At 35.7% G+C, this 24,017-nt stretch overlaps 1 protein-coding gene across 1 annotated transcript; it reads right to left on the bottom strand.

Moving 5' to 3' along the window:
- Nucleotides 1-1,565: 1,565 nt before the first annotated feature.
- Nucleotides 1,566-23,930, bottom strand: LOC131430011 (uncharacterized). The gene is made up of 4 exons (XM_058594616.1): nt 23,600-23,930; nt 15,683-15,816; nt 15,120-15,574; nt 1,566-2,490 (listed from the first exon to the last, which is right to left on the bottom strand). Exons 2-4 carry the CDS (start codon nt 15,720-15,722, stop codon nt 2,092-2,094), a joined length of 894 nt encoding a protein of 297 aa, XP_058450599.1. The 5' UTR covers nt 15,723-15,816; nt 23,600-23,930; the 3' UTR covers nt 1,566-2,091.
- Between the last annotated feature and the right edge of the window lie 87 nt (nt 23,931-24,017).

The following is a 24,017-nucleotide window of genomic DNA, read 5'->3' as shown; positions in this document are numbered from 1 at the left end:
GGCAAAGTATTGTCATCATGCCGAAGATTTTGGTCTGTGTCAAAGAATGAACAATTTTGCAATAGGCGAGAAAATCAACTACAAACGCATTATGGTTATGAATTGAGTGAGTGAATTGACCGTCTTAAACAATATGCACAAATGTGTCTCCATTATAATAATCAATTAAAAATACTCATGGTTTACAACCATTCATAGTTGGTGTTTGCTTTACTAGCGAAAATAACCTGTCGTAAGCCCACAGCACAGAATGTGATGACTCGTTCAATTCATGCGATTGAAAATTTACGCGCCTTATTTTGACACTGAATTTCGCCTTAATGCTCGTCCATAACAAACATTCGCGTAACTTCGGAAATCCGCGTAAAAATCCACAAAACTAAAAAAAAAAATTTGCCATATGTCTTGGAAATGAAACGTCAAAATCTGGTGTAATATAAAAAATTGTTTTTTTGAAAAAATCGAAAATTTTTGAAGTGTCAGAGAGTTGACTTAGACAAAAAATTTCGGGATAATACCAGATTTCGACACTTCGTGGCAAAACAAGAAAAAGGAATAGCTTTGAAAATTCGCGTAAAACCCGCGAAAGTTCGGAACTCCGCCTAGAAAACTTTGGAAATCCGCGTAAAAAAGATCTTAGTACACTGAAAATTTTATCACAAATTGCTCACGATATTTTTGATGGTATTAAGAAAAAAATGTGTTGCTAGAACATATTCACGTTAAAAATAATAAAGTGCACTCGATTTTCTCAGAGACCGCTCACCCATTTTTCACAAGCTTAGGTTCAAAAAAAAAATCGTGCATTTCAACCAAACTTCATTCGGGTACGACTTTCGGTTTTGGAATTAGAGGTTGATAAGCAAAGGGTGAATTTTAAGAGACATAGGATTTATATTTAAAAAAAAACACACAAAATTTGAAATATTTAATGGAATCGATAGAACGATCAGTATAATTTAATGTATGAAGATGATTTCATGCAAATGTTGGCCGCGGCTACGCTTTAGATAAACACTCTCTCTCCAACATATCAGCCTTTGTTTTACGAATAATGCCAGCGGTCCATAATCCACACAAAACAGTGACTTTTTGGGATGCATTGGTAGCTCTTGCAATGTTTCTGGCTGGTCTTCCCTCCAGACGCGGCAATTTTGCTTGTTGACGTATTTATTCAACCAGAAATGAGCTTCGTCGAGAAACACAATTTTTCTATAAAAAAGTGGACTTTCCTCCAACTTTGCCAGCGCTTATTCATGATTATATTATAGACAAAACGACGATTCATGATTAAATTATAGACCAAACTGAACAAGTTTGACAATGACACAAGACACGATTCACGCTTGATCTGTCCAAAACAGTGTTGCCAAAAAGATACCAGAAAAAAAATCAACCTTTGTTATATTTTACTTACCCTCGTTTGAATTATGGCGATGTTTTGAATTTGAAACATATGAAAAATATTAAAATGTAATTAAAAATGAAAGAAACACAGTGGCTCAATTTATCAATCATATATTTAAATTTCATATCCATCAAAGCAACAAAATTATTCCCTAGCATAAAAACATGTTTAAATTAGTACCAGAAATGGTTAACAACAATTTAGAAATAAATAAATTAATTTCTATCGAGTAAGAAACTAAATTTACGTGAATTTCACTAGATCGGATATAGGTGCGAAATCGACTGCCAACGAGTTACGTCATAAATATACAAAAGAAAACGTCGCATCTCAACCCTACTGTAACACTCAGTTACATGCCACGAATAACCGGCGGCCTAGGAAGGACAGTTTCAAAAAGATTGAAATCAACTACTGCAACTTAATTGGTACTTGTTACTCCACAAAAGCGTCCGATGCAAAACTTTCGATTTCACGTTTGTCCGGTTCGAGCGGCTTCGCCAAGATTGTGTTGTGTTCCGACGCAAACGCTCTTCAAGTTCACCGCGTAATATAGCGATGCTATTCGGTGATCATCGATGGAAATCTGCTTACACAAGCCTTTCTTCTTATTTAAAGTTTTCTACTGTTTCGCGCTTCTATTAAAACATAGAGAGTTCGTTCAACCATCCGAGGCCTCTTAGCTAGTATCCAGGGTAGTTGTAACCCTGTTGAGACGGTCTAAACTCATTAAACTTATGGTTGGATGGTCCCTCGTTTTCGGCGCTGTTGATCTCGTCCCCAGTTTGTTGCGGATTTTGAGCTTTTGAGAATGATTTAGCTTGAATCTGATGTTCGGCTATACCGCTGCGGTGTGTCAGGGCAGCATGTGCCGCCGCTTCGGCAGCGTTGTTCTGTGCTTCCTGTGCCGATGCCGCCGCTTTATGTGCTGCTTCCTGTGTGGCCTCGAAGTCCACTCTGGCCGCGTTGAGTTGCTCCTCGATCGATTCTACTCGTGACTTGGCGGAACCAACCATCTGGGTTTGGGATGCGAGTTCAGCTGCGGCTTCGCTGGCAGCTTGCTGGGCATGCTCTGAAGCGACCTGTTCGAGAAGAGGAATAGAATTTTTATGAGAATTTGTTTCTGGAACGCAATTGACTGCAAGCATAAATGTGTAGAAAAAGCAAAAGCAAGATAGTTTGCAATATAACTAAATGTGCATTACTTCCTAGTTTCAGAGTTTGCAGTTTTACTACGGTGAGACCTGCTTCGTTCGAAGTTAGAAGGATAAATGGGGTGCTGCCTCGTCGTATGCCAGTTGCCCTCTAAATACCCAACACGAAACGTTTCGGTGATTAGAGACAACTGAAAGTAAACGTGTTATTCCCAACTTTCTTGTTGATTAGTGCGTCGAGGTAATGGTTATTATACATGTTATTTCATGCAATCGGAAATAAATTAAATAAATGCAACTATGTTCGTACCATTGTTATCAATCAATTCGACAAACTCATTTGTATGATAATAACAACGAGCAACTAGGCTTATTTATGTTCACGGTTGGCTAGTTAGAGTTGCATTTCACTGCACAAAACAACGAAAATAATTTCTTTGTTAACAAGTGAGCTCAAATGAGCCAAATGAAATATCAGATCAGAGACGGTTTTGTAGAATCAGGAGTCAGAACTAAATTGTTCAAGTGGAACGTTCCCCTAGTTATTTGGAGATTTGTGCCTTGCCGTGGCTTCTCATCATTTTCCTGATGGGAAAGGAAGGGTAAAAGGTACATGAAAGGGAAATGTGAAGTGGGTGAGGTGAGAAAACATCATAAAACAAAAAGAAATAAATTGTTCTGCATCCACGAAAGGATGCTGAACGATAAAATCAGCCTAATTGACTAGAAGAACCGAGCATGCTTCAATTATAGTCCTATCTCTATGGCAACCCCGTCGCCATCAATGACATATACACGTCGCATCGCAAGTCTCTGCTTTGCCGTCAGACGCTGATTTAAGATTTTGTTTTTGTCTTTTTTGTTGCCCATGGGATTACATCAGCGTCATCATCTATTTGATGTTCTCAGCTGATGTGTTGTTACAGCAGTGACGGTTATGATCTCGAACAAAAGTCAAATCTCCATTGACATTCAATGATTTGTATTAGTTTTGTTAAGCCTTGAGCGAGTTTTAAATTTGATCAGTATTCTTCATGTGTTTTTATATTCAGGTTAGTTTAGTTGATAGAACAATTTTCCTGAATAGGAGCTAGCTATGGGCTCGAGTGCCGTCTCTTTGGTAACCTTTTTTCGGTTTCCATTACATAGTTGTATAAGGATAAAGGGGGTCAAGACGAGGACAGGGGTAAAGCGGGAACACGGACAAAGCGAGGGTTTCTTGATATCTCTTCTGGTTTATGGTGCCAGCCAGTGCAGTAAAACTTCATTCAATTCAATTGAAACTGAATGTGGAACACATTGACGATCTATCTAATGCAGTACACTTCACTCTCTGACACACATAATGTTTGCTGACGGCCCGAACGGGCAGCATTCAGTTCATCACTCGTTTCTCTTCAATCGAGGCTCAGTTTACCCACCGTCAGTTGATCTCTTGAAGTAACAAAATATCTCTTTCAATAGTGTGAGAGCGGCCTTCGAATGAGGTTCATGTAAACATTCGGATTGGTTCAAGATAATAGATGAAAGACAAACCAGATAGCTGAAATATCAATCACAGAATACACATAAATTAATTGTTTCCTCCTTCAGTTTTCATTTTTAGTACTTTAATCCATTTATAATTTTATTCGTTCGAACTTGCTTACTACCAAGAGCGAAGGCAATGAAGGAGCTACACTACTTGGCACTCGAAGCTGAGCAAGCAAAACTTCAAATGACTAGGTACGATTATTCAACTGACGATGAATTCCGGGAGCTTCACTTGAAAATGGCAGCAAAAGTCAAGTGAATTAGTAGGGATATGCTGACGGTCAGCGGCCATAAATTTCATTTTCATCTTATATTATTCGATTGAAAATGAAATTTTACCGCACTGGTGCCAGCTACCGTAAAAAAATTGGAATTTCGTTTTGAAACACCCCCGATTTTTACCATGCGTTTTCGTTAATTTTGTTTGTTTCGGTGCGTTGTTATAATCGGTCGAAATTTTCAATCATACTTGAGGTATCTGAATCCATATTGAAAAAAATAAGTTTCGTAGTATTTCATAGTGCTCTCTCTTTTGTGTCTCAATAACGTATAATGTTTTCCGTTTCCCTACGTAACGAATATTTAGGATAAAAATAATTTTTAGTCGGGTTATCAGTTAATGAAGACAATGCCAATTTTTATACGCAATAAATATCTCCCTTAAATAGTAAAACGAATCATTAAACCAAAATGCCCCCACTTTTCACGCCTTCCCCTATTATTTTTCCAAACTGTTTTCCTCCTAATCAAATTTATAATATGATTATTTTGAACCAATTTCTCGTCCTCAACAATGATCTCTGTTTGATTTGAATTGAAATTTCGTTTCAGCCAAATGGAAAACATATTTGTACCGGCTGATTCGATTGTTGGAATAAACTAACTATTTATTACATGTCAACAAAAGTTGAATTGATGTTATCGGCAATGTCTATGTTAATTTTATCCTGCTATACATTTATATCAAGAAAAAAATTGCTTCAATTTATCTATGAAGAAACTAAGTTTACTGTTCAAATTAACCGTATTAGTTTTATTTCATATAAATCAGAGAAATTTTTTCCCGCGAATAAACCGGAGAATTTTGTTTCTCTCGCAGATGAAGTTTGTATGCCTTTTGTAAGTAAAATTCTATTTGCTTCTTTCATTTTCTACGGATTTTTCAACAACTCCAGCATATGTATGGATAATAAATAATATTTTTGAAAATTGTCCATCATTACATAACACACACGGATAAAAATCCATTGCCGGTACCATAATTAAGAAATTTTGAAAATCATGAACGTGTCTTCTCATGAGATCATACCCATTTTTATTCATATTATGAGCAAAATGATTTAAATCGTGAAAATTTATTTTTAATTTTATGAGATTTACTCACAAAATCATCAGTAACAGGCATGGTCTCATGAGAAGTAATATTTCATGAGTTGTATGCGTGCATTCTCTTTACAAAAAGTATTTAATGCAAGATCTCTATCTTGACCAGATAAATGGAGCACCACATCATTGGATACTATGACAATTAAAGTACCAGAGTTTGATTGTGGTATGATAATAATTCCATCGTTTCGCAACAAATAGGTAAACGTCTTAAAAGTTTTCAACATCAATCAACAGTTTGATTTTTAAGAATTTGGAAACGAATAAAATCAAAATAAAAGCAGTATCAAGAAGTACTTTGCAATTAGTTTGACAGCAATAGCTTTGTTCTTGAAAAACAAACAAAAATGTATGATTTTAACAAACATAAATGTGAATTGAAATAAATAAATTTAATTCCTTTAATTTCAACAAAAAAGTTTGTAAATTTAAAGCGCTGCGATTATTAACTTTATCCAAAGTTCGTCCATTTAAAACTAATTTTTCAAATTGAATTAACTATGAAATTGTTTATCAAGAAATTGAAAGAATATCAAAATCCGGATTATCCGGAAGTACCTTTAAAGATTATCGTGCATTCTAAACCGGAAATCAATCAAATTTCTCAGAAACGTCTGGATCCATTTTCACACACTATTAGTACTATTAGTGACAATATTCTACTAACAGCTCCAACGTATAACTAGTGAGGTTTTTCTAGTTGATGGCACTGATTGTGGGTATACCGGATCATCGTTCCCGGTTCCGGAAGTACCTTGATAGATTATCGTGCATTCTAAACCAGAAATCACTTCTATATCTCAGGAACGGCTGGACCGATATTCATAAACTTAGACTCAAATGAAAGGTAGTACCTTGTTCTCTTAAGTAATGGTAGAATTTTGTCCGGATCTATCATGTCAATTGTATGGGTAGTCCAATTTAACTAATACTTCGGCTCATTTAAGTTAGTTATCATATTATTTTGCACTGAAAATAAAATGATATCAAGTGGTATAATTTTACATCGAACGTAAGAAGAACTTCGAGATAAACTTACTTCGTTTGACAATGTATTGGAATATATTATTGGAGTACTTTCCTAGACAGAAAGTATGAAAAGAAATCCCACAGAAGAAATTTCTTCTAAAGGTCTGAAGCTAGAATTTTTTCGTAAGATTTTTTTCAGTGTCGGAAAATAACTGTCGAGTTGTCAAAAATAATCATGCTTTCGAGCAGGGTTACTTTTGTCAATGACAAAATAACTGGTCGACTGTCAAATTTTAACTAAAAGTTAAAATAATTCGCGAGATTGTCCACAGACTAAATTATTTCAATTCTTAGGTTGTGTTAGTTGCTGGTCAAAAGATTTCAGTATGCCGAAGTGGTCAAATACTCAAAACGAAACTTTTTTGATTTTCTCACATATGGAAAAAGTCACAAAATTTAGGAACTTCGTATGGGACAATTCTATCTTTCCCATTTGAACCTATGTTTGTGAAGATCGGTTCAGCAGTCCCTGGAAAAATGTGTAATTTCAGAACTGGAAGTTGGATTCGAATAAAAATTAGGAACTTTGTTTGTGGTTACCAGACTTTTCATTTGAATCTATGTTCATGAAAATCAGTAATCTCCGAGAAAAGTAAATAAAAAATGTTACATACATGCATACATTTACATACATGCACACAATGTTCGTGATTGCCGATAATTTGACAGAAGCTGCTCGATATTTCTTTATATAGTATACAACATTTTCAATCCGGCAGAAGACGCTACAAGAACTCGAGTCTCTCAATGCATGAACCGTGAGAGCATTTTTCTACATTTCTTTGCTTCACTTCATGCTCTGAGTATTCCACGGCCCTTAAAAAAAATTACAGCCTGGTAATTATCGGTGCTGTGTGAAACAGACCAATGCACATAGTTAGAATAAGCGGCAAAAGTGAAATGATTCTATCGCAACTATCAACTGTCCATATAGAATCGGATCGCAAAACGAGAATAAGCGACCGTTTGTTGCTTCAGAGAGAATCCCAACATCAGCGTGCTAAATCGTGATGCTCAGACAGGTCATCGAGAGAAATTCGCTCTCGCACTGGTGTCCATTTTTTGTGAAATGAACCATGCAGATTTTTTGTTGCTGCGATGATATCCGTCTCTCTTTGATGGTACTGATTGAATCGTGTGAAGAGTTGCTAGAGAGCATTCTTTGATACGATAAAAGCCATCCTTTTATATACACATACACACACATATATACATACTCAACGAACTGAGTCGAAAGGCATATGATACTCGGCCCTTTCGGACCTCGGTTTAAAAATAGGTTTTCACAGTGAAAAGTGTTGTAAGTTGTTTACTGAATTGGCCAAATTTTTGGAAAACCATTAAGTCTTACACTGGAAGCAATCGATATAAAAAATTTTACCGCGAATTGCAAATTTTTAATTTCAACACAACTTTTTCTCAAGTTGGATAATTATATTCCTCAACAACCGTTCATACACGGAACGACCGAAAAAACTCTTATTTTTAGAGAATGCGTTTAGTTGGCGAATATCCTCGACTCAAACCAGCAATATTTTAATCCAACACGAAATTCTCATTGACAACTAATTTTGTGATTAAAATCAGAAAATTTGTTTCTATTTATCTATCACTATCATTGCTGAAGGACAGCACAAAGAAAACAAAAATAAAATTAGTTTTATTAACAAGTTTATTAGCCAGAAACTCATGAGAAGTGTCAAAGCAAAACAATCCATTAAAAATTTAAAAAGGACAGTCTTGTTGAAACTGCTTGCAAATTGTTTTGATGTTCTTCGCATGTGTTACGATATATCCATATATAATTTATATATATATTTCTGAACCGATATGTAAAAATGACGTAAACTCTTAGTGAAAAGTGTATTTATTCAGAATTTGTGCGCATTTGAAGCGATTGTACTCAATAATGTTTTTACGCAAAACAGTGAAGTAAATTTCGAATGTTGCACTCTAATTATATATGTCAAATAATGTTTTTTGTATCTTCCAACCTTTTCTTTTTGCTCGGCAGACAAGACTAGTACCTATTCAAACATTTATGTTGGTTGAAAACATTTATTTCTCTAATTCAACTAAAAAATTAGTTGAATGGAAATGAAGTGTGCCTTAGTTGAGAAATAACAGCACGTTTAATTGGTGAATTCAACTAAAAAAATAGCCATTCCAACAAATATTTTATTATTATTAAGGGAATGAGAATTAAAAAATATAAATTAGCGAAAGTAAAATTTTTTTAGTTGTCTCAAAAAATAACAAACTAAAATCAGAAAATCAACTTTTTTTTTCGCCAAAATACTGATTTCGGTCTTTCCGTGTACATTGTAGAATGGGCAAATGTTATTACAGTTATTCTAACAAAATATTTTTGTTTTTTTTTGGATTTTCACATTTGGACTCAAATATTTAACTAATGTTGTTAAAAATTTTTTTGTTTTATGTCATTTTCTGCTATTCTTTACCAATTTAATTCAAATGCATGTTTGATGAAATCGGTAAAAATAGTTGGCTCTTTCAAGAAATCTAGATAATTTCTGAAAAAAAGTGTACTCGGGCCAAGAGGTCTCTCGCATTTATTCATACATTAGAGTAAGCGTTGAGTTTTCAAACATTCGAGAGAAGAAATACTTCTTGCTGGTCAGTGCGTTTTCATTCTCAGAATATTCATCAATCATAGATGTTTTCAATTGAAATTTAGTGATTTCAAGTGAGAAGCCTAACATAAGGGTATCAAAACCATTTAATCGAGGACACGATCTGCCACTCGTCTATCTAAACTGTATCGAAAATTTAACTACCCCTCAGTAACTGGTAATGTCAAAACGAAGTTGCTTGAAAATCTATTGAAACTGGCAACAAAATTCGAAAACTGTTGATTTTAGATAACAGTTACCAGAACCATGGCTACGTATGTCTTTTTAATGGAACGTGCTATATAAACAATCTCAACACAAAAACAAATTGTTTCTGTGAACCAGAAGAAATGCGGATTTCTGTGAACAAAAAAAAAATAGGACCAGCTTAGCATTGACCTTCGCCCAAAACACCTCGAAAAGGCAAACATATAGCAGCTACAGTGGGGTCTCGTACAACACGGATTCGGTTTTGCCGGTATTCGTTTTTGCCGGATTCGTTATTGCCTGATAACCGCGATAAACGGGACCCAGAGCATATGGGATTTCGACTGATTGGGGCTGTGAACGGTTATCTCGCTTCGGTCGACAGATAGAGCCACACAATCTTCGGCAAACTTGTTGTAGATACTTAGACCAACAATTTAGTGTAGTTTGACAGACAATTAGTTGAGAACTGCTCCGCTGGGGGCGCTTTAAAAAATGCATGATATAAATCATTCGCTTAACACAGACAAAACGATTTGAACTTCAAGTAACTCGCAAATTATAGTATTTTGAAGAATGCGGGAATTCAAAGTTTGTCAAACAGCGAAAGTATTAACTCGGACTTACTCCATCAGATGTAGCTAGTGTGCTTGAATAGAAATATCAATTATCAGAATTATGTTCTTATAAAAAAACTAAAAGATATAAAGCGGTTTTGTTTGTTGATAAGTTGTTAGGAATGTTATAGTTTACATTATGAAAACTTTGTTATGAGAACTTTCCCACAGAATGGCGCTAGTGTGATCACAATCTTACGATATAAAATTTATTATGTGATATCTCTAAAACCTGATGATATAGATTGGCGGTGTTTTCGGAAAGAAAGTAGAGGAGGTAAAAACAGATTAAAAAGTGTGAACAGTTGTAAAATTGTTTCTCACTTGGTGACGCTGGTTTGCAATGCTGGGTTGGAAATTCCTGTAATCTTGATTTATTTTGATTTATTAAAATCGTTTTTTCGAGGGTTTACGAAATGGTTAGAAGATTGGAAAAAGCTTGTGTGTGATAATTTAAGAGCAGTGTATCTTCCTCAACATTGCTTGGGATATCAAAAAGTATTCGATAATGTGAACAGTAGTTCAGTATTCGAAAAAAAAGGTTGCGATCATGATCACTTAGAAAGCTAATTTTTGGGAAAATTATATTTGTTTGTTTCGTGATTTATACTAGTAGACGGTAGAGATTTCTTCTACAATGCTTGTGTAGGAATTAATAACTGTCTGGTCGCGGACAAACTTGATAAGAAATGCGATTTTCATATATTTTTTCTGAATTTTTCGGTTTGCTAAAATAGCTGTTATTTCAGAGGATTTGCAAAATGATGCGAACTCATGTGCTTCCTTTCGTCATAAAATGATTTTGTGTCATGTGATTCTCTAACAAATCTACTAAACATACATCCTACGCGACGCTATCGTAATTGAGTTAGTGTGTTTCTGCAGAATTACTTTCTCGCATACATACTATTATATACTAGTTGACGCGACTCAACTAGTATATAGTAGTATGTATGCGAGAAAGTAATTCTGGAAGCTACAACTACAACTACAGTGCAACAGAGGGAACGATCATAGATTCTTTCTTTAGTTTCATTTGGTTGTGTTAGAGACGTGAAAATGATTACTATAAAAACGTTGTAGCTAACTTTCTGATCATCCAGTAGAAATTGAGCAGATAGGGCATTTCGGGCGCGTGAAAAAAACCTGGTACGGGAAAAATCAAATTCTCATTGGTTTTCCTGCTACAAAGTTTTTGAATCAATTTACGAACTACACAAAATTCGAGGGTGTAAAATTTATTGAGATTCGTTGAAAAACAGCTAAGCTATGACAACTCGAAGGTACCGTTTCAACTTTTTTCAGGCTTGGTATTTGGAGTGTTAATAATGCTTTAAAAAAATTGCAGCGTTCGAATCTCCCAGTACACTACCGGAGCAATAAAAAAGGCTGGATGACTCGAGAAATTTTCAAAATTGGATGCAAAACTGTTTCATTCCCGAGTTAGAACAATTTTGCTTAAATCGCAATATCGGATTCAATGCTCTCTTATTGTTGGATAATGCCCCTTCTCATCCACCTGCATTCAATCAGTTTTAGTTCAAATTAAGTCATCAACATTGAAAAATTGCTGGATAAAACTACTTCCAGAACTTATTGATTGAATGGAAGAACTATCAAAGTGAACAAAACTAATCACAAATATAACTTACTGTACGATTAATAATTTGAATAATATCTTCATTTTCGACTATTTTTGATACTATTTGTTATTTAAATAAATTCAACCTTCCACAACAATTCCTAAAACCAACATTAGCCAATGATTTTAAATTAATTAATCCTTTTAAAGATCGGGGTAATACCAAATGCCCGCAGAAACATTTCAATTTTTTCTTCAATTGATGCGGTCTCAATAGAATGGTTTTGTATGCATCAAAATAATTCGTAAACTCTTTCTATCGCAAACGCTCAACAGTCGTATTCGACCATCTCGTTTCCCGAAATGTTTTCAAACGGAATTCGACCGTAGAGGATTTGAGAGGCCTGTTGTAAACAAAACTTAATTTTGAGGAAAACATCAAATACATAATATTCGAAGTACTAGGGTTTACAAAGACCTTTAAAACATGTATTGCCTAAAAGCACTATATTGTGAACAGTTTTGAGGTTCTTGAAAATGGTACTGTCTTTTTGGCTCTTTATTGTTAACTCGACATCCACCGCGTCGAAGCCATTCAGAATAAACTTCTTCGGTTTGCTTTTCGTAGTTTCCCTTGCAGTGATCCCTACATCATAAATTTATCGTTTTTTACTTTTTATCAGTTCACCGAAATATATCTTTGGTTGTTTACGTAGCAGCTTTTGTTACAATCTCGAATTGGTTATCCGCACTTGTTACAAAAACTGAATTTAGAGATTTACTGCCTGATGAAGAGTGTGACTATGAAATTTTCGCTCCATTGGGCTTTTTCCAGTTCAATATAAAAGGTTTAATTCAAATAAAAAATAAAATGAAACTATATGAGCAATATATGTTACATTTTATGTACCATTATATATAATTGTATAAATAATCAAAACATTAAGTATGAAATTCGAGTTTTCACTCTATCCAGTTCCTCAGATTTCAGATGTCGATAGCTTATTCATCTCAATACTTTAGTAACTTACTAACGCCTTCTAGAAAAACAGTTTAACATCTGTCTCTCCTTCATCAACTTATTCAAAAACTGATCGATAAGATCACTCTCATAAACAAGTATGGTATTCAGCTACAGAAGATCACATTGCAGATACAATAAGAACTGTTTCATCAATCATTCAATAGGTATTGGAATCTTAAAACACCTTCTCGAAGAAACCATCTTAATAAGTCAACATGATTTTGAGTTGTAGGAATATCGAACGCTGAATTGCGCACTACTGTTTACACCATTTAATCTGTTTTGATCTCCGGAACATTCTTTCCGAAAATACCGACACCACCGAAAGTAAAATATTCGCGATATTTCATGTTCAAACTGTTTTTCTATTGTGAACATATGAATTATTTCATGCTCTTTTCAAAGCGCTCCTGGCGGAGCAGTTCTCAACAAATTGTCGGTCAAACTACACTAAATTGTTGGTCTAAGTATCTACAACAAGTTTGCCGAAGATTGTATAGCTCTATCTGTCGACCGAAGTGAGATAATCGTTCACAGCCCCAATCAGTCGAAATCCCATATGCTCTGGGTCCCGTTTATCGCGGATTCGCTTTTCACGCCCCCGGTGTACCGCGTTATACGAGACCCCTCTGTATTTGACTAGATGTGCGTAGCGCAGGGTGAACTGGCGGTAGAAATTCGGGGTGCGGATTGATTAGAAAAAAGTTGCTAGCAGGGCATATTCGCTCGTACTAGCTATGAATCATCAATTTACCAAGGACATTAACTCTATTTTACCCTCCATTGCAGATGAAATACTTCGGTATAAATGAATCCGTTGGTCTTATTTCGCTTGCCGAGAAAAGCGAAGAAAATTCGTATGCGGAAAATCCCTATTCGGAACATCTTGTTATCGTGACTGATCGCGAATCACATCAGCTGATCATCGAGGCGCACGAGCTAATGAAGTAGAATTTTTGCCGTAACGTATTCAAACCGGGAACTCAAGCGGAGGTTCTGATCCTGAAGGAAACCCTTAATTACGACTAAATAGTCGAAATGATTGGACCTCCTATGTAAGATGATGCGGAACGTGATTTCGTGAATCACGCCGATCGATGCGTCTATCTCTTTTGAAGCTACTGTCAAGCGTGTACCGGTCATAGTGGCCGTATTGTGGAGCATAGCGATCGTACACGTTCTACCCTAGATAACCGTCGTACCGGGAAATTGGAGCGCCATTCTACCGAACGAGAATGGGGGCACCTATGTTTGAATCAGGGCGCGGGCTGGCCTAGACACATTCGAGAATTCAATCCTGACCGTCGGGAAAAAATTTATTTTTTATTTTTGTATCCGTATTGTACATCATTTTCTATTTTTGTATCCGTATTCTACATCATTACCGTTAGAACATTAAAAAACGCTCGATCGATAAATTGTTTATATTTCTCGATCATGAATTTGACTTTTTACGAAACCATTTGCAACTCCTGTCTTTGCGAGTCCACCACCGCATGCAGCTAGAAAATGTTGACTGGTTATCATTTCCATTGCGTACAATGGAAAGATGACCTTCTTTGGATTTCACAGTAGAAGTTACTGAAATATTGAACAAAATCTGTAAAAATGTGTACCATTCGCGTATCTTTTGCGTTTTTTAAAATTGTTTGTTTATTTACTTTGGAGCTCCTTGGTAACTAATTCGTAGCAACCTAAACAGTGTTGCTCAAGAAGGTTATTTTTATCATTATCAAGGGGTCGTTATATTTGCGGTAACTGGCGGTGAATCATTAACAGACAGTTTCATTGCCAATTTTTCTTCGGAGTGCCTGGTCGTGTCGTCGATTTAATTTTGACCACAAATATTTTGACAGCTTCGTCCCTTAACTCAAAAATGAGTAGATAGGTGATAACTCAAGTTTAGAATACGTGCACTTTTTATGAAATTGAGTGGTGTGTCACTCAATTTTGAGTTATGTTCAATGAGGATGCATGTTCAGAAAGTTGCATTGATATCTGAGAAAGTGCTGCCAGCCCCGAATAAAATGTGACTCGAAATGCGTCAGTGATGAGGTGAATTAAAAAAACTTGAATGAAAAATATCAATTGGAAATCACTAACTGTACATTATGATATTGAATTGAATTGATTTTTTAATAGATGGGTATAAATTTCAAATTTACGCTTTAAATTCAATGCTTTAAACATGTGCATGAAAAAGGTTATAAAATAACTTTTTTTTACGTACTTTCTTTAGTGTACTAACAGAGCAAACTATGGAATTCTAGTTGAGATTAAAGTTAGATAGCTTTTTTCAAAATAAAAATATTCATTCTTGTTTTTACTGCTACGGGCGTACTATTCTGTACCTATTTACTTCAAATAGCTTTCTAAAAGAACTACAGTTCTATCGAAAACAAAATAAAAATACAGTGCACTTTAAATAAACTTACAAATATTTACAACAAAGGGTAGGGTTTAAAAAATAGTGTATCTGTTATACACACAATTGAAATTATTTAACTAGTAAAACTTTACGACACCTGATCGACACAACTACTAACCTGGGCATTGTTCAGAGCCGCCGTTAAGACCTGCACGTGATTCAGTGCTTGCTGGGCTGCATGCTGTGCCGCCTTTGCCGATCGTTTGGCCTGCTGTAGCTGCTGTATCTCGGCATCCAGTGCCTGGTGGGCTTCCAGGCTCTGCTGCTCCAGACCTTGCAGCAAAACTTGTTTTCCATGAAGAGCAGCTTGTGCTGTGGCGGCCGCTTGTGCTGCCGCCTGAGCCAGCGTGTTCTGCGCAACGTAAGCAGCCTGTTTGGCAGCCGCGTGTTGATTCGCTACGGCTGAACCCGCCTGATCGGCCGAACCTTGCGCAATCGAACGCAGTCCACTTCCGGCACTGTATCCCGATTTGGGGGAATACGATCCACCGTATTGTGCTCCAGCTGCCGCGGTGTCATAGTCAAACTCATAATCCTTTCGCTTTTCCGCCTTCGTTCGCCCCTCGATTGCACCTGGATGATTGAGAGTGAAAACGCGGGAAATTTAGTAATCAAAAGACAAAGACGTCGCTTATTCAGTTGCAAATACGAAAATGTGAATAGGAAGTGAAATATACTTACTAATGCAAATCAGCAAAACCGCTACTAATGTTACTTTCATTTTCAAGTGTAGTGGTAGAGTGAGTGGTTGCTGCTTTCGCAACAAATGATGCCCAGCGTCTGGAGATTATCGATGAACTCTTGGAAACCTTACTCTGTGTAAAATTAAAGAAAAAAAAGCAAACAAATGAGGTTTTTGTAATAGTTCAAATCCACCTACACCCGCGTTGAAATATCCTAATCGCACGTGGCCATCACATATTGATTGGCACCCATGTGTGAAGATGATGAAAGTGAATTCATCGAAACGACATAGATGAGGCCATTTTTGGAAAACATATGTTACGAAATCTTAAACCGAATGTTCGAGTTGTTTATTATGATTTCAAGATGTTATGCTGATATGAAAATGCTATTGTTTCCGACTGTGTCCCGAACTTTGCGCCTGCTATGATTATGAACATAATTAACTATATGCACAATAGTACGTAATCACGCGTGTATTGTTGATAGTGAAATGAACCAAATCGATATGATATAATAACACCACCAATTACAACAGCCAACAGTGGATGTGAAATCTATGGTATTTGAATGGGTTGGATGCTTGTGTTGCTTCAGAGATAAATTGGGCAAAAATGTTTATTTGAATTTTATAGCCTGTAACTTACACAACTGGTCATAACGCGCACAGCCTAACCGCAACTTGGATTGAGATATCCGAAATGTTCACTATGGAAATGTGTTGAGATTAAACTGGTTCCGATACTCGTACATGACCCAAATTCAGTCAATTTTATGATAATATTTTACACGGTTCACATCTGAAGTTATTTCAGTAAATATAGCAAACTTAGTTTTATTGCTATAAATATTTATTTGTTTTGTTCACAGCAGAGAAACGTATTCGCGTTAATGATCTTCCATAATCTCATTAAAAATATTTCACAAGACGAATGATTTTATTTCGTAACATTTGCATGATTATAATATTAAAATATTTATTGCAATTTTCGCATTAACTTTTGAAAAGTACTGTTTTGCAATTTTTGTGAGAATTTCAACTGTGGGCAATTAGTCAGAATTTATGTTTATCATTTTATAAAATTTTCGCATAATTTCTTTTTCATTAATTTTTCATGAAATTATTTTAATGACCGTCGTTTTAAATGACAGTTTAAAATTTCAATCACTCATTACCCTTTATACATTTGGATCTAATATTGTGACAATCAATGGGATGTCGAAGTGAGATCCGCTTTAGTTTTTGCTTGTTATTCACAGTACTTACAGAACCGGCAAAGCGGGATAACCCAAAGTGGTTCCAAGGGCCATGAATTATTATGAAGAATAAATTGGAACAGCTTTGAGCCCAATTTTAAAGAATTTTCGGTATCGTCATATTCTATAACGGCTTGAATTTAAAAAAATTCATCACACTCACAAACTAACAAGTTGGAATCGGATAAAATTCAACAATTTTGAATGGGACTATAAAACTTTTCTTTTGAACTTTTGTTCATGAAATTCAGTTTTGCCTTTTTTGAAAAACGAATGAACTCTTCTAATCCCGTTACTTTTGGAACTGAAATTCGGAAGCCGGTGCAACCGAAGTCTGTTATATTCATCTAAGGGATTGTAATCAATTTCGTTTGATTCGGAATTTACGAAAATCAGTTTAGCCATCTATAAGAAATCGTACTGTGTTCCAAACAAAATTTTAGGGTACCTTCCGGGATCGAAAACCGAATACCGGAAAAACGGAACGGAAGTTTCTGTCAAATATGGACGGACTTTAACAATCTTTCACTTGTTGGATAGCTATTACCGTGTGAAATCTAAATCTAAACACATATTTTGTTTTCAAGGACAACATCCGATCCCAAACTATTCAAAAGTGCTCAAGGTGACAAGGAGATCTTTCATTTGCGACTAGATTGATCAAAATCGGTTGAGATCTCGACCTCTTTGTTAACAATACACGTGCAGAGTCCAGAGATGTCAGGTAAAAATTTCAAATATCTTTAGGCAGGGTTGCAAAAGTCTCTATATCCGAAAAAAAATCTGCAGTTAGTTAGTATGTCTTTATTTCTCTGTAAAGTATAATCGCGGCAATTTCAAATGTCTGTAAATTTTGACGAAAGTCTGCGAAAACGTAGATTTTCAAAAGTCTGCACAACAAAAAATGTCTGCAGCACTATGTACGAAATCTGCAGATTTACAGATAAATCTGCAGATCTGGCATCTCTGGTGCAGACACACACGGACATTTGCTCAGTTCGTCTTGAAAATGATTTTTTATTGTTTATCAGTTTGTGGTTTCGGGACGGAAGGTCCGACCCATATAAAATTTTGCAGGATTCTATGGATTGCAAAACATTTCACTTGAACCAAAATTTGTGAAAAGTGGTTGAGCGGTTTATGAGAAAATCGAGTGCTCCTTTAGGTTACACCATAAATTTGTGGTTTCGAGTGTTTCGTGATCATCGCGACTCCACTACCGATGAAGCCAGTAGCGGCAGGTTCTTCGATGCGCTCACAAAGAACAATGTCAAAACTATACGAAATGGTTCTGGATGACTGGAAGTGGAAGGTACGCGAGCTGACAGATGTCACAAGGATTGGTACTGAGCGCACTTACTGGATGCACTCTCAGGACTAAAATGACAAACGCGAGCGCACTTTGGAAACATGCTTAGCTATGCTAATGCAGACTTTTTGTGTACGTTGGTAAATGTTGAACTACCTGAACTACCTTAGAAACGAAAACTAAACCATCGACGGTGAGTATTAGTGTGCATTATTGGAGCGATTGAATACTGGAAAAATTGACAATGTTTCTAAGAGCAATGCTACCATCAACAATTTAGGATCCCAATTCCTGTACCATCCACATTTTCACCTAATTTGACTCCCCCGAACTATCACGATCTCTTTGCGCTTATATGTTCCAAAATATTAAGAAATCGATGTGAGTTTCGTTTTGAAGTTTTCGACTGCTACTTCCGGAACCTGAAATCGTGAACCACCGAAGAAATTATTTTTGTGTTTCGTCTTTGGTTCATCAGTGCAGAGCAGTTCAAATTGAACTGCTTAGTGTTAAACTCGGCAGTTCAATTTGAACCACTAAGCAGACGTAAAGTTTCTGCTATTTACAGACCTTTTTTTGTTTTGTAACGGAGAGCAATGTCTTTTCTGAAGTGCCGAACGAAAACGTGCACTAAGCAGTTCAATTTGAACTGCCCTGCACTGATGAGTTAAAGACGAAACGTAAAAATAATAAAAACGGTTATGTGCCCTAGCACAAAGTTTGGCTAACCCCTAAATCACCGAAAAAAGTTTATAGCCGCACAAATTCATATGACTCATCTAATATAAATCACGAATTGGAGCAAATTTGAGGAACGTGAAATAGGCATTTTCTGTTTATCACGAGTTGAAACAAGAGAGCCACCTCGGACCACTTATTTTCATACTATTCATGAATGCTCTATCATCAATACTCTGTTATTCCGGAACCGAAGGTTAAATCCGTACTATGAAATTGTATGATTTGGGAAAGGTAAAAAAAAATTACCTTTCAACATATCGAATATATGAATATTTACTTATGCGGCTAATTTTCTTCAATGCGAATTCGGAAATTCTTTTTAGTTGATTAATTACTTTTGAGTCTGCACTCACACTTAAAGGTACACCTAGAATTAGATATATAAAGAGGTTAGTTGTTTTATTTTTGATCCGAGGTCCTTCCGAAACGAAATCCTGGGTATGAGTCTGACTAATGACAGAGATCGTGCAATGAAACAACACAGACAGTTACTCTTTGGAAGCCAATGGACATCTGCGTGCAGTAACAAAGAAAAGTCCTTGTTGAAAACTAAGCATCAATAGGAGTGGTTTATAAAACTACTCCTATTGTTGGATAAAGGTTAAAGTTGTTAATATCCCATTAACATGAATGGCCTGAATTAATATGCCTGACGAAGTACTTTCTCGGTTCTAGTGACCTTACAACATTCAAAAGCTTTTGACGTAACATTTCCTCGCCATGAAGAAAGGTTTTCTGGCTGGAAGTAGTGACAACTCGAAGAATACAGGGTGAATTTTTTAGGGTATCTTTTTGACAACACTGTTTTTGACAGATCACACGTGAATCGTGTCTTCTGTCATTGTCAAACTTGTTCAGTTTGGTCTAGAATTTAATCATGAATGGGCGCTGGCAAAGTTGGAGGAAGTTCCACTTTTTATCGAAAAATTGTGTTTCGCGACGATGCTCATTTCTGGTTGAATGGATTGAATCCGAACATTGCTAAAAATCTAATCAAATTATCGCCAACTATTGGTTCAAGTAAAAAGTTTTAAATAAAATTATAAGGGGAACGGGTATTGCGTGATGAGTAAGTCGATGCCTTTCACGCTGCCCACCTGAGTTCGATTCCCAACCCCGCACATAGGATCAGAAAGTTTTTTCTGACCTGAAGAGGCGAATGACCTTATTGTTAAAACTTCTATAATCTAAACAAAAAAAAATATTGCACACATTTATTTTGTTTTATTTTCTAAATCATGAAAATAATGTTTTTAATAAAAAATTATTTTTCCTCAAACACTGCACGTGTTTTGAGGAATACTAAATTGATTTATTAGGACTTTTTTGATAGCTTACGAGTTACATCGGTTTAAAGAAAGTAGTCTTGAGATGAATTATTTTATTCGACGGATGCAAAGTTTCCTCCAAAGTTGAGTATGAAAAGTCTGATGATGTGTTACCCATTCCAGAACTCGTTCTATATTTTCCCATCTACGGGAAAAAGTGGCCATTGCATTTCACAAACCGATAGTGCCCGAAAGTTTAAACATAGCACCTCAAAATAGTCCCTTTGCTATATTTCAGCCAAATCGGACCGTGGAATAGGAACTCGATCATGTTTTTTCGATATCACAAAAAAATGGAAATCGGATATTGGAGAACTTTGACCGCCATGCGGGTTTCCTTTCCTTGGTCTGATTCGACTGAAATTTGGCATGGGGTGCTTTTTTCTGAGGTGCTAAGACCTTCGGTCACTATCGTTTTGTGAAAACAGAGATGGCACACTAATAATCATTAACAAAAAAATGTATGGCGTTTTCAGTTCAAATTTTATTTATTAAAAAGCGAATTCATTTGAACTGAGTTTTTGTATAATAATACTAATGACCTTCGCTAAAATTCAGTATCTGAACTAGTTGAAAGGAAGTGGCACAAAAACAGATACGCAGATTCGAACAAAATTTTTCACCTACTCGTCTGTTGTTGTAAAATTACATGAGAGTTTAATCGGAATCAAGCAAAAATAAACTAGTGGTTTTAACCTACTGCAAAACGACAATTTATCGTTATGTGAATGGCGAAGTCTTGGCATTACATTCCTTTTGTGTAATTTGGCCTTTCTGTTTCAACAAACTTCGCAACCGATTCATAGCGTACAGAATCATTTCATGGCTAGTACTACGATCCTGCTGACACTAGGAATCCATCCAGGTCGGGGCTCGAACATACGACAACTGGCTTGTGATACCAGCGCCCTATGCATTGATCGCCAACCCGGGCGTTATGTGAATGCAACACTTAAAAATAGTACCGATCGCGGCGACATCTATTCAATGAAAAAAAAATGAACTTAAAATTTTACAAAACAGTTTCCATATGCCAGCCAATATATCTGTTGACTGTGACTGAAGCTTCTAACTTTATGATGATATTACAATTCGACAGTCCTATGCAGCTATGAACATATCTTAGCATATGATAGCAATTATCATCTTAGAAACTTTGCAGGCTCTCGTAGAAGCTGTTTTCAAGATATTTAAACATGAATCGCAAAAAACTTTAATTTGTTATGAATTTTGTCGCTTCAACTAGTTATGTTTAAACGCTATAATATGACAATTTTCTTTGACATTTATATCTAAATGTCTCAAAAATAGCTACTTCTAAGAGTTACCATCATAGGTAAATTTATTATTTTTGATAGTTATTTTTACACTATAATATAGAAATTTGCTTTTCAACAATATCCTGAATTCTTTGAATTGTAAGTTTCAATGCTTCAAAACAGCTACTTCTTAAAGGAAGGTCTCCCGATCAGAAGAAAATAGTTAAAGCATACCTTATTATGCCCTTGTCTTCTACTAGCAAAAAAGCTTACAGTGATATTCCTGAGGTTGAATTAATAGCTCAAATAGCTAAATAGAATAGAAACGATGAATAAGTGTACTTTGTACATTTTATAATCCCTAATTTTAATGCATACCAGACCAAATTTGAGTTTTTCTTCCTTGTTTACAAAATTTACAACAAATTTTTAAAATTTGAAAAGTTATCAATTTATTAAATGCATTGGTCTTATACCTACATCAATTATATTATCCCAGAATTGCGGAATACTAGCCGAATAAGCAATTATACCAAATTGCAGCTTTATCCTACCATTTCAGTAATATAATAACACCTAAATAAGTAATGATAGTAAAATGAACTATTGCTTTGATATAAGTTTGCTATCGCTTTGTGTTCGGGCTAACTATTTTTAATTTTTTTTCCTAGCCATTGGTAAATTTATTATTTTTCTAACTATTGGTAAATTTATTATTTTGGATATGAAAATTATAATCTATAGTTTGAACGACGGTTTTAACTAAAAAACTTGAGGTTTTGTAAATGCGTTTGAGCTACCCTTTTTTTATATCAATCGTATTACTAATAAGTATTGGCTTTACGTTTGAATTTAAGATGAAATAGAATATTTTCAAATTTTTAGCATCATATTTCATATATTTGTGTATTGTTTTCACGCGTTTTGTGATCTTGTGTTTCAAGAAAATGTCATAAAAACGAGAATGAAACACAAAAATATAAAACCTTGCAATTTTCGAACGATTGAATGGAACTTTGTACACGTTTTCAATATGGCAAACCATTTATTCCGCACGGATGGAGAGATCAATTTGAAAAAAAGGGCGGATGCATGTTTGAATGCATTGCAGTCGTTGTATATCGGAAACAGTAAAATGTACGAAAATGGCTCTATCTTTTTTTTCGGAATATAGTTTATTAAAGTGCCCAATTGATGTCTTTCAATTTCTTCTTTAACGTTATTTTCGTACAACTTACTGCCGATTGATTATTTTCGTACAACTTGCTTCCGATTGATCAAATTGATCTCTCCATCTATGCAGAACAAATGGTTTGCCATACTAAAAACGGGTGCAAAGCTTCATTCAATCACTCGAAAATTGCAAGGTTTTGTATTTTAGTTTTTCAATCTCGTTTTTATGGCATTTTCTTGAAACCCGAGATCGCCGAACGCGTGTAAACAATACGCAAATATATGAGATATGATGCTAAAATTGTGATCCAAATTCACTAGCGGCATTTATGTATGCGATACCAAACAAGATATTAACAGCAGTACCAGTTCCATGATTCCTTGAAATGTTACTCTTCCATTTTCATTTCAAGTATTTACTGATTACTGAACACGTTTGTCCGTATGTTATTTTTGTTATTGACGTAAGAGATTAAATAAAATTATGCACAGATATTTCTAACAATAATTTGATTTGGCTCTTTGTTGTTTTTATAAAAAATTGTCAGAAATTGTCAACAACATCAATCACTTTCACTGGCGCATTTTAGCCTTACTTTAGCTTTACTTCACAGTCATGATATTGCGTATAATCCGTAGCCTCAGTATCCGGTTTGTAAGACACTTGTTTCCAAAAATAAAAGTTCTGTAATGCCCATGAACATTTCAAATTAGGCCCTGTAGAATGGGGCCTAATAGGCGGCACTGGATTGACCACTATTTCTAACAATTGCTGCGAAATGCTGTCACATTACATTCACTTTCATCCTCAATGGGGCACCAAACTGTTATTTCCTGTTAAACCTACCGAAGCGCAAATTTCCAACTGCACTGCTGACCGCTAATCGAAACTACTGTTCGAGAGTTCCGTGGCCAGTTGACACCAATGAGCTGCTGAATCGAACTGGAGATCACCGACGCTTGCTTGAGTCTAGGCTTACTGGATTTTCTACTTTTTCTCAACGACACGCGGAAATTGTGAGAGCTTTTTCCACGGACGGTTTCCTTTTTTTCGGTTGCACTGTTTTGTTTTTTTTTTCTGTGTTTCTCTTGAAGATTGGAGGTAGAGCCGAAGAAAGACCACTGGGTAATGCGAAAATTTGTTTCGATACTCGCGCGCGTTCTCCGGAGAAATTTTAAGCACTGTCTGACCAACGGGGCTTTGCAGTGGCGAATGATGGATCCTCTAATCAACGCGGTCGCTTTTATAGATGTTTGGACAAAGT

This window comes from Malaya genurostris, chromosome 2, assembly GCF_030247185.1.
Source record: "Malaya genurostris strain Urasoe2022 chromosome 2, Malgen_1.1, whole genome shotgun sequence".
Lineage (NCBI taxonomy): Eukaryota > Metazoa > Arthropoda > Insecta > Diptera > Culicidae > Malaya > Malaya genurostris.
Note: the sequence above shows the minus strand (reverse complement) of the source record. Positions and strands in the feature narration are given on the sequence as shown.

Bases quoted from the DNA above. Each gene is read 5' to 3' on its own strand.
- LOC131430011 (XM_058594616.1), bottom strand. From the start codon at position 15,722: ATGAAAGTAACATTAGTAGCGGTTTTGCTGATTTGCATTA. The intron at 15,575-15,682 runs GTAAGTATATTT...TCAATCATCCAG, and splicing joins GGTTTTGCTGATTTGCATTA to GTGCAATCGAGGGGCGAACG. The intron at 2,491-15,119 runs GTTAGTAGTTGT...CTTCTCGAACAG, and splicing joins CGGCTCTGAACAATGCCCAG to GTCGCTTCAGAGCATGCCCA.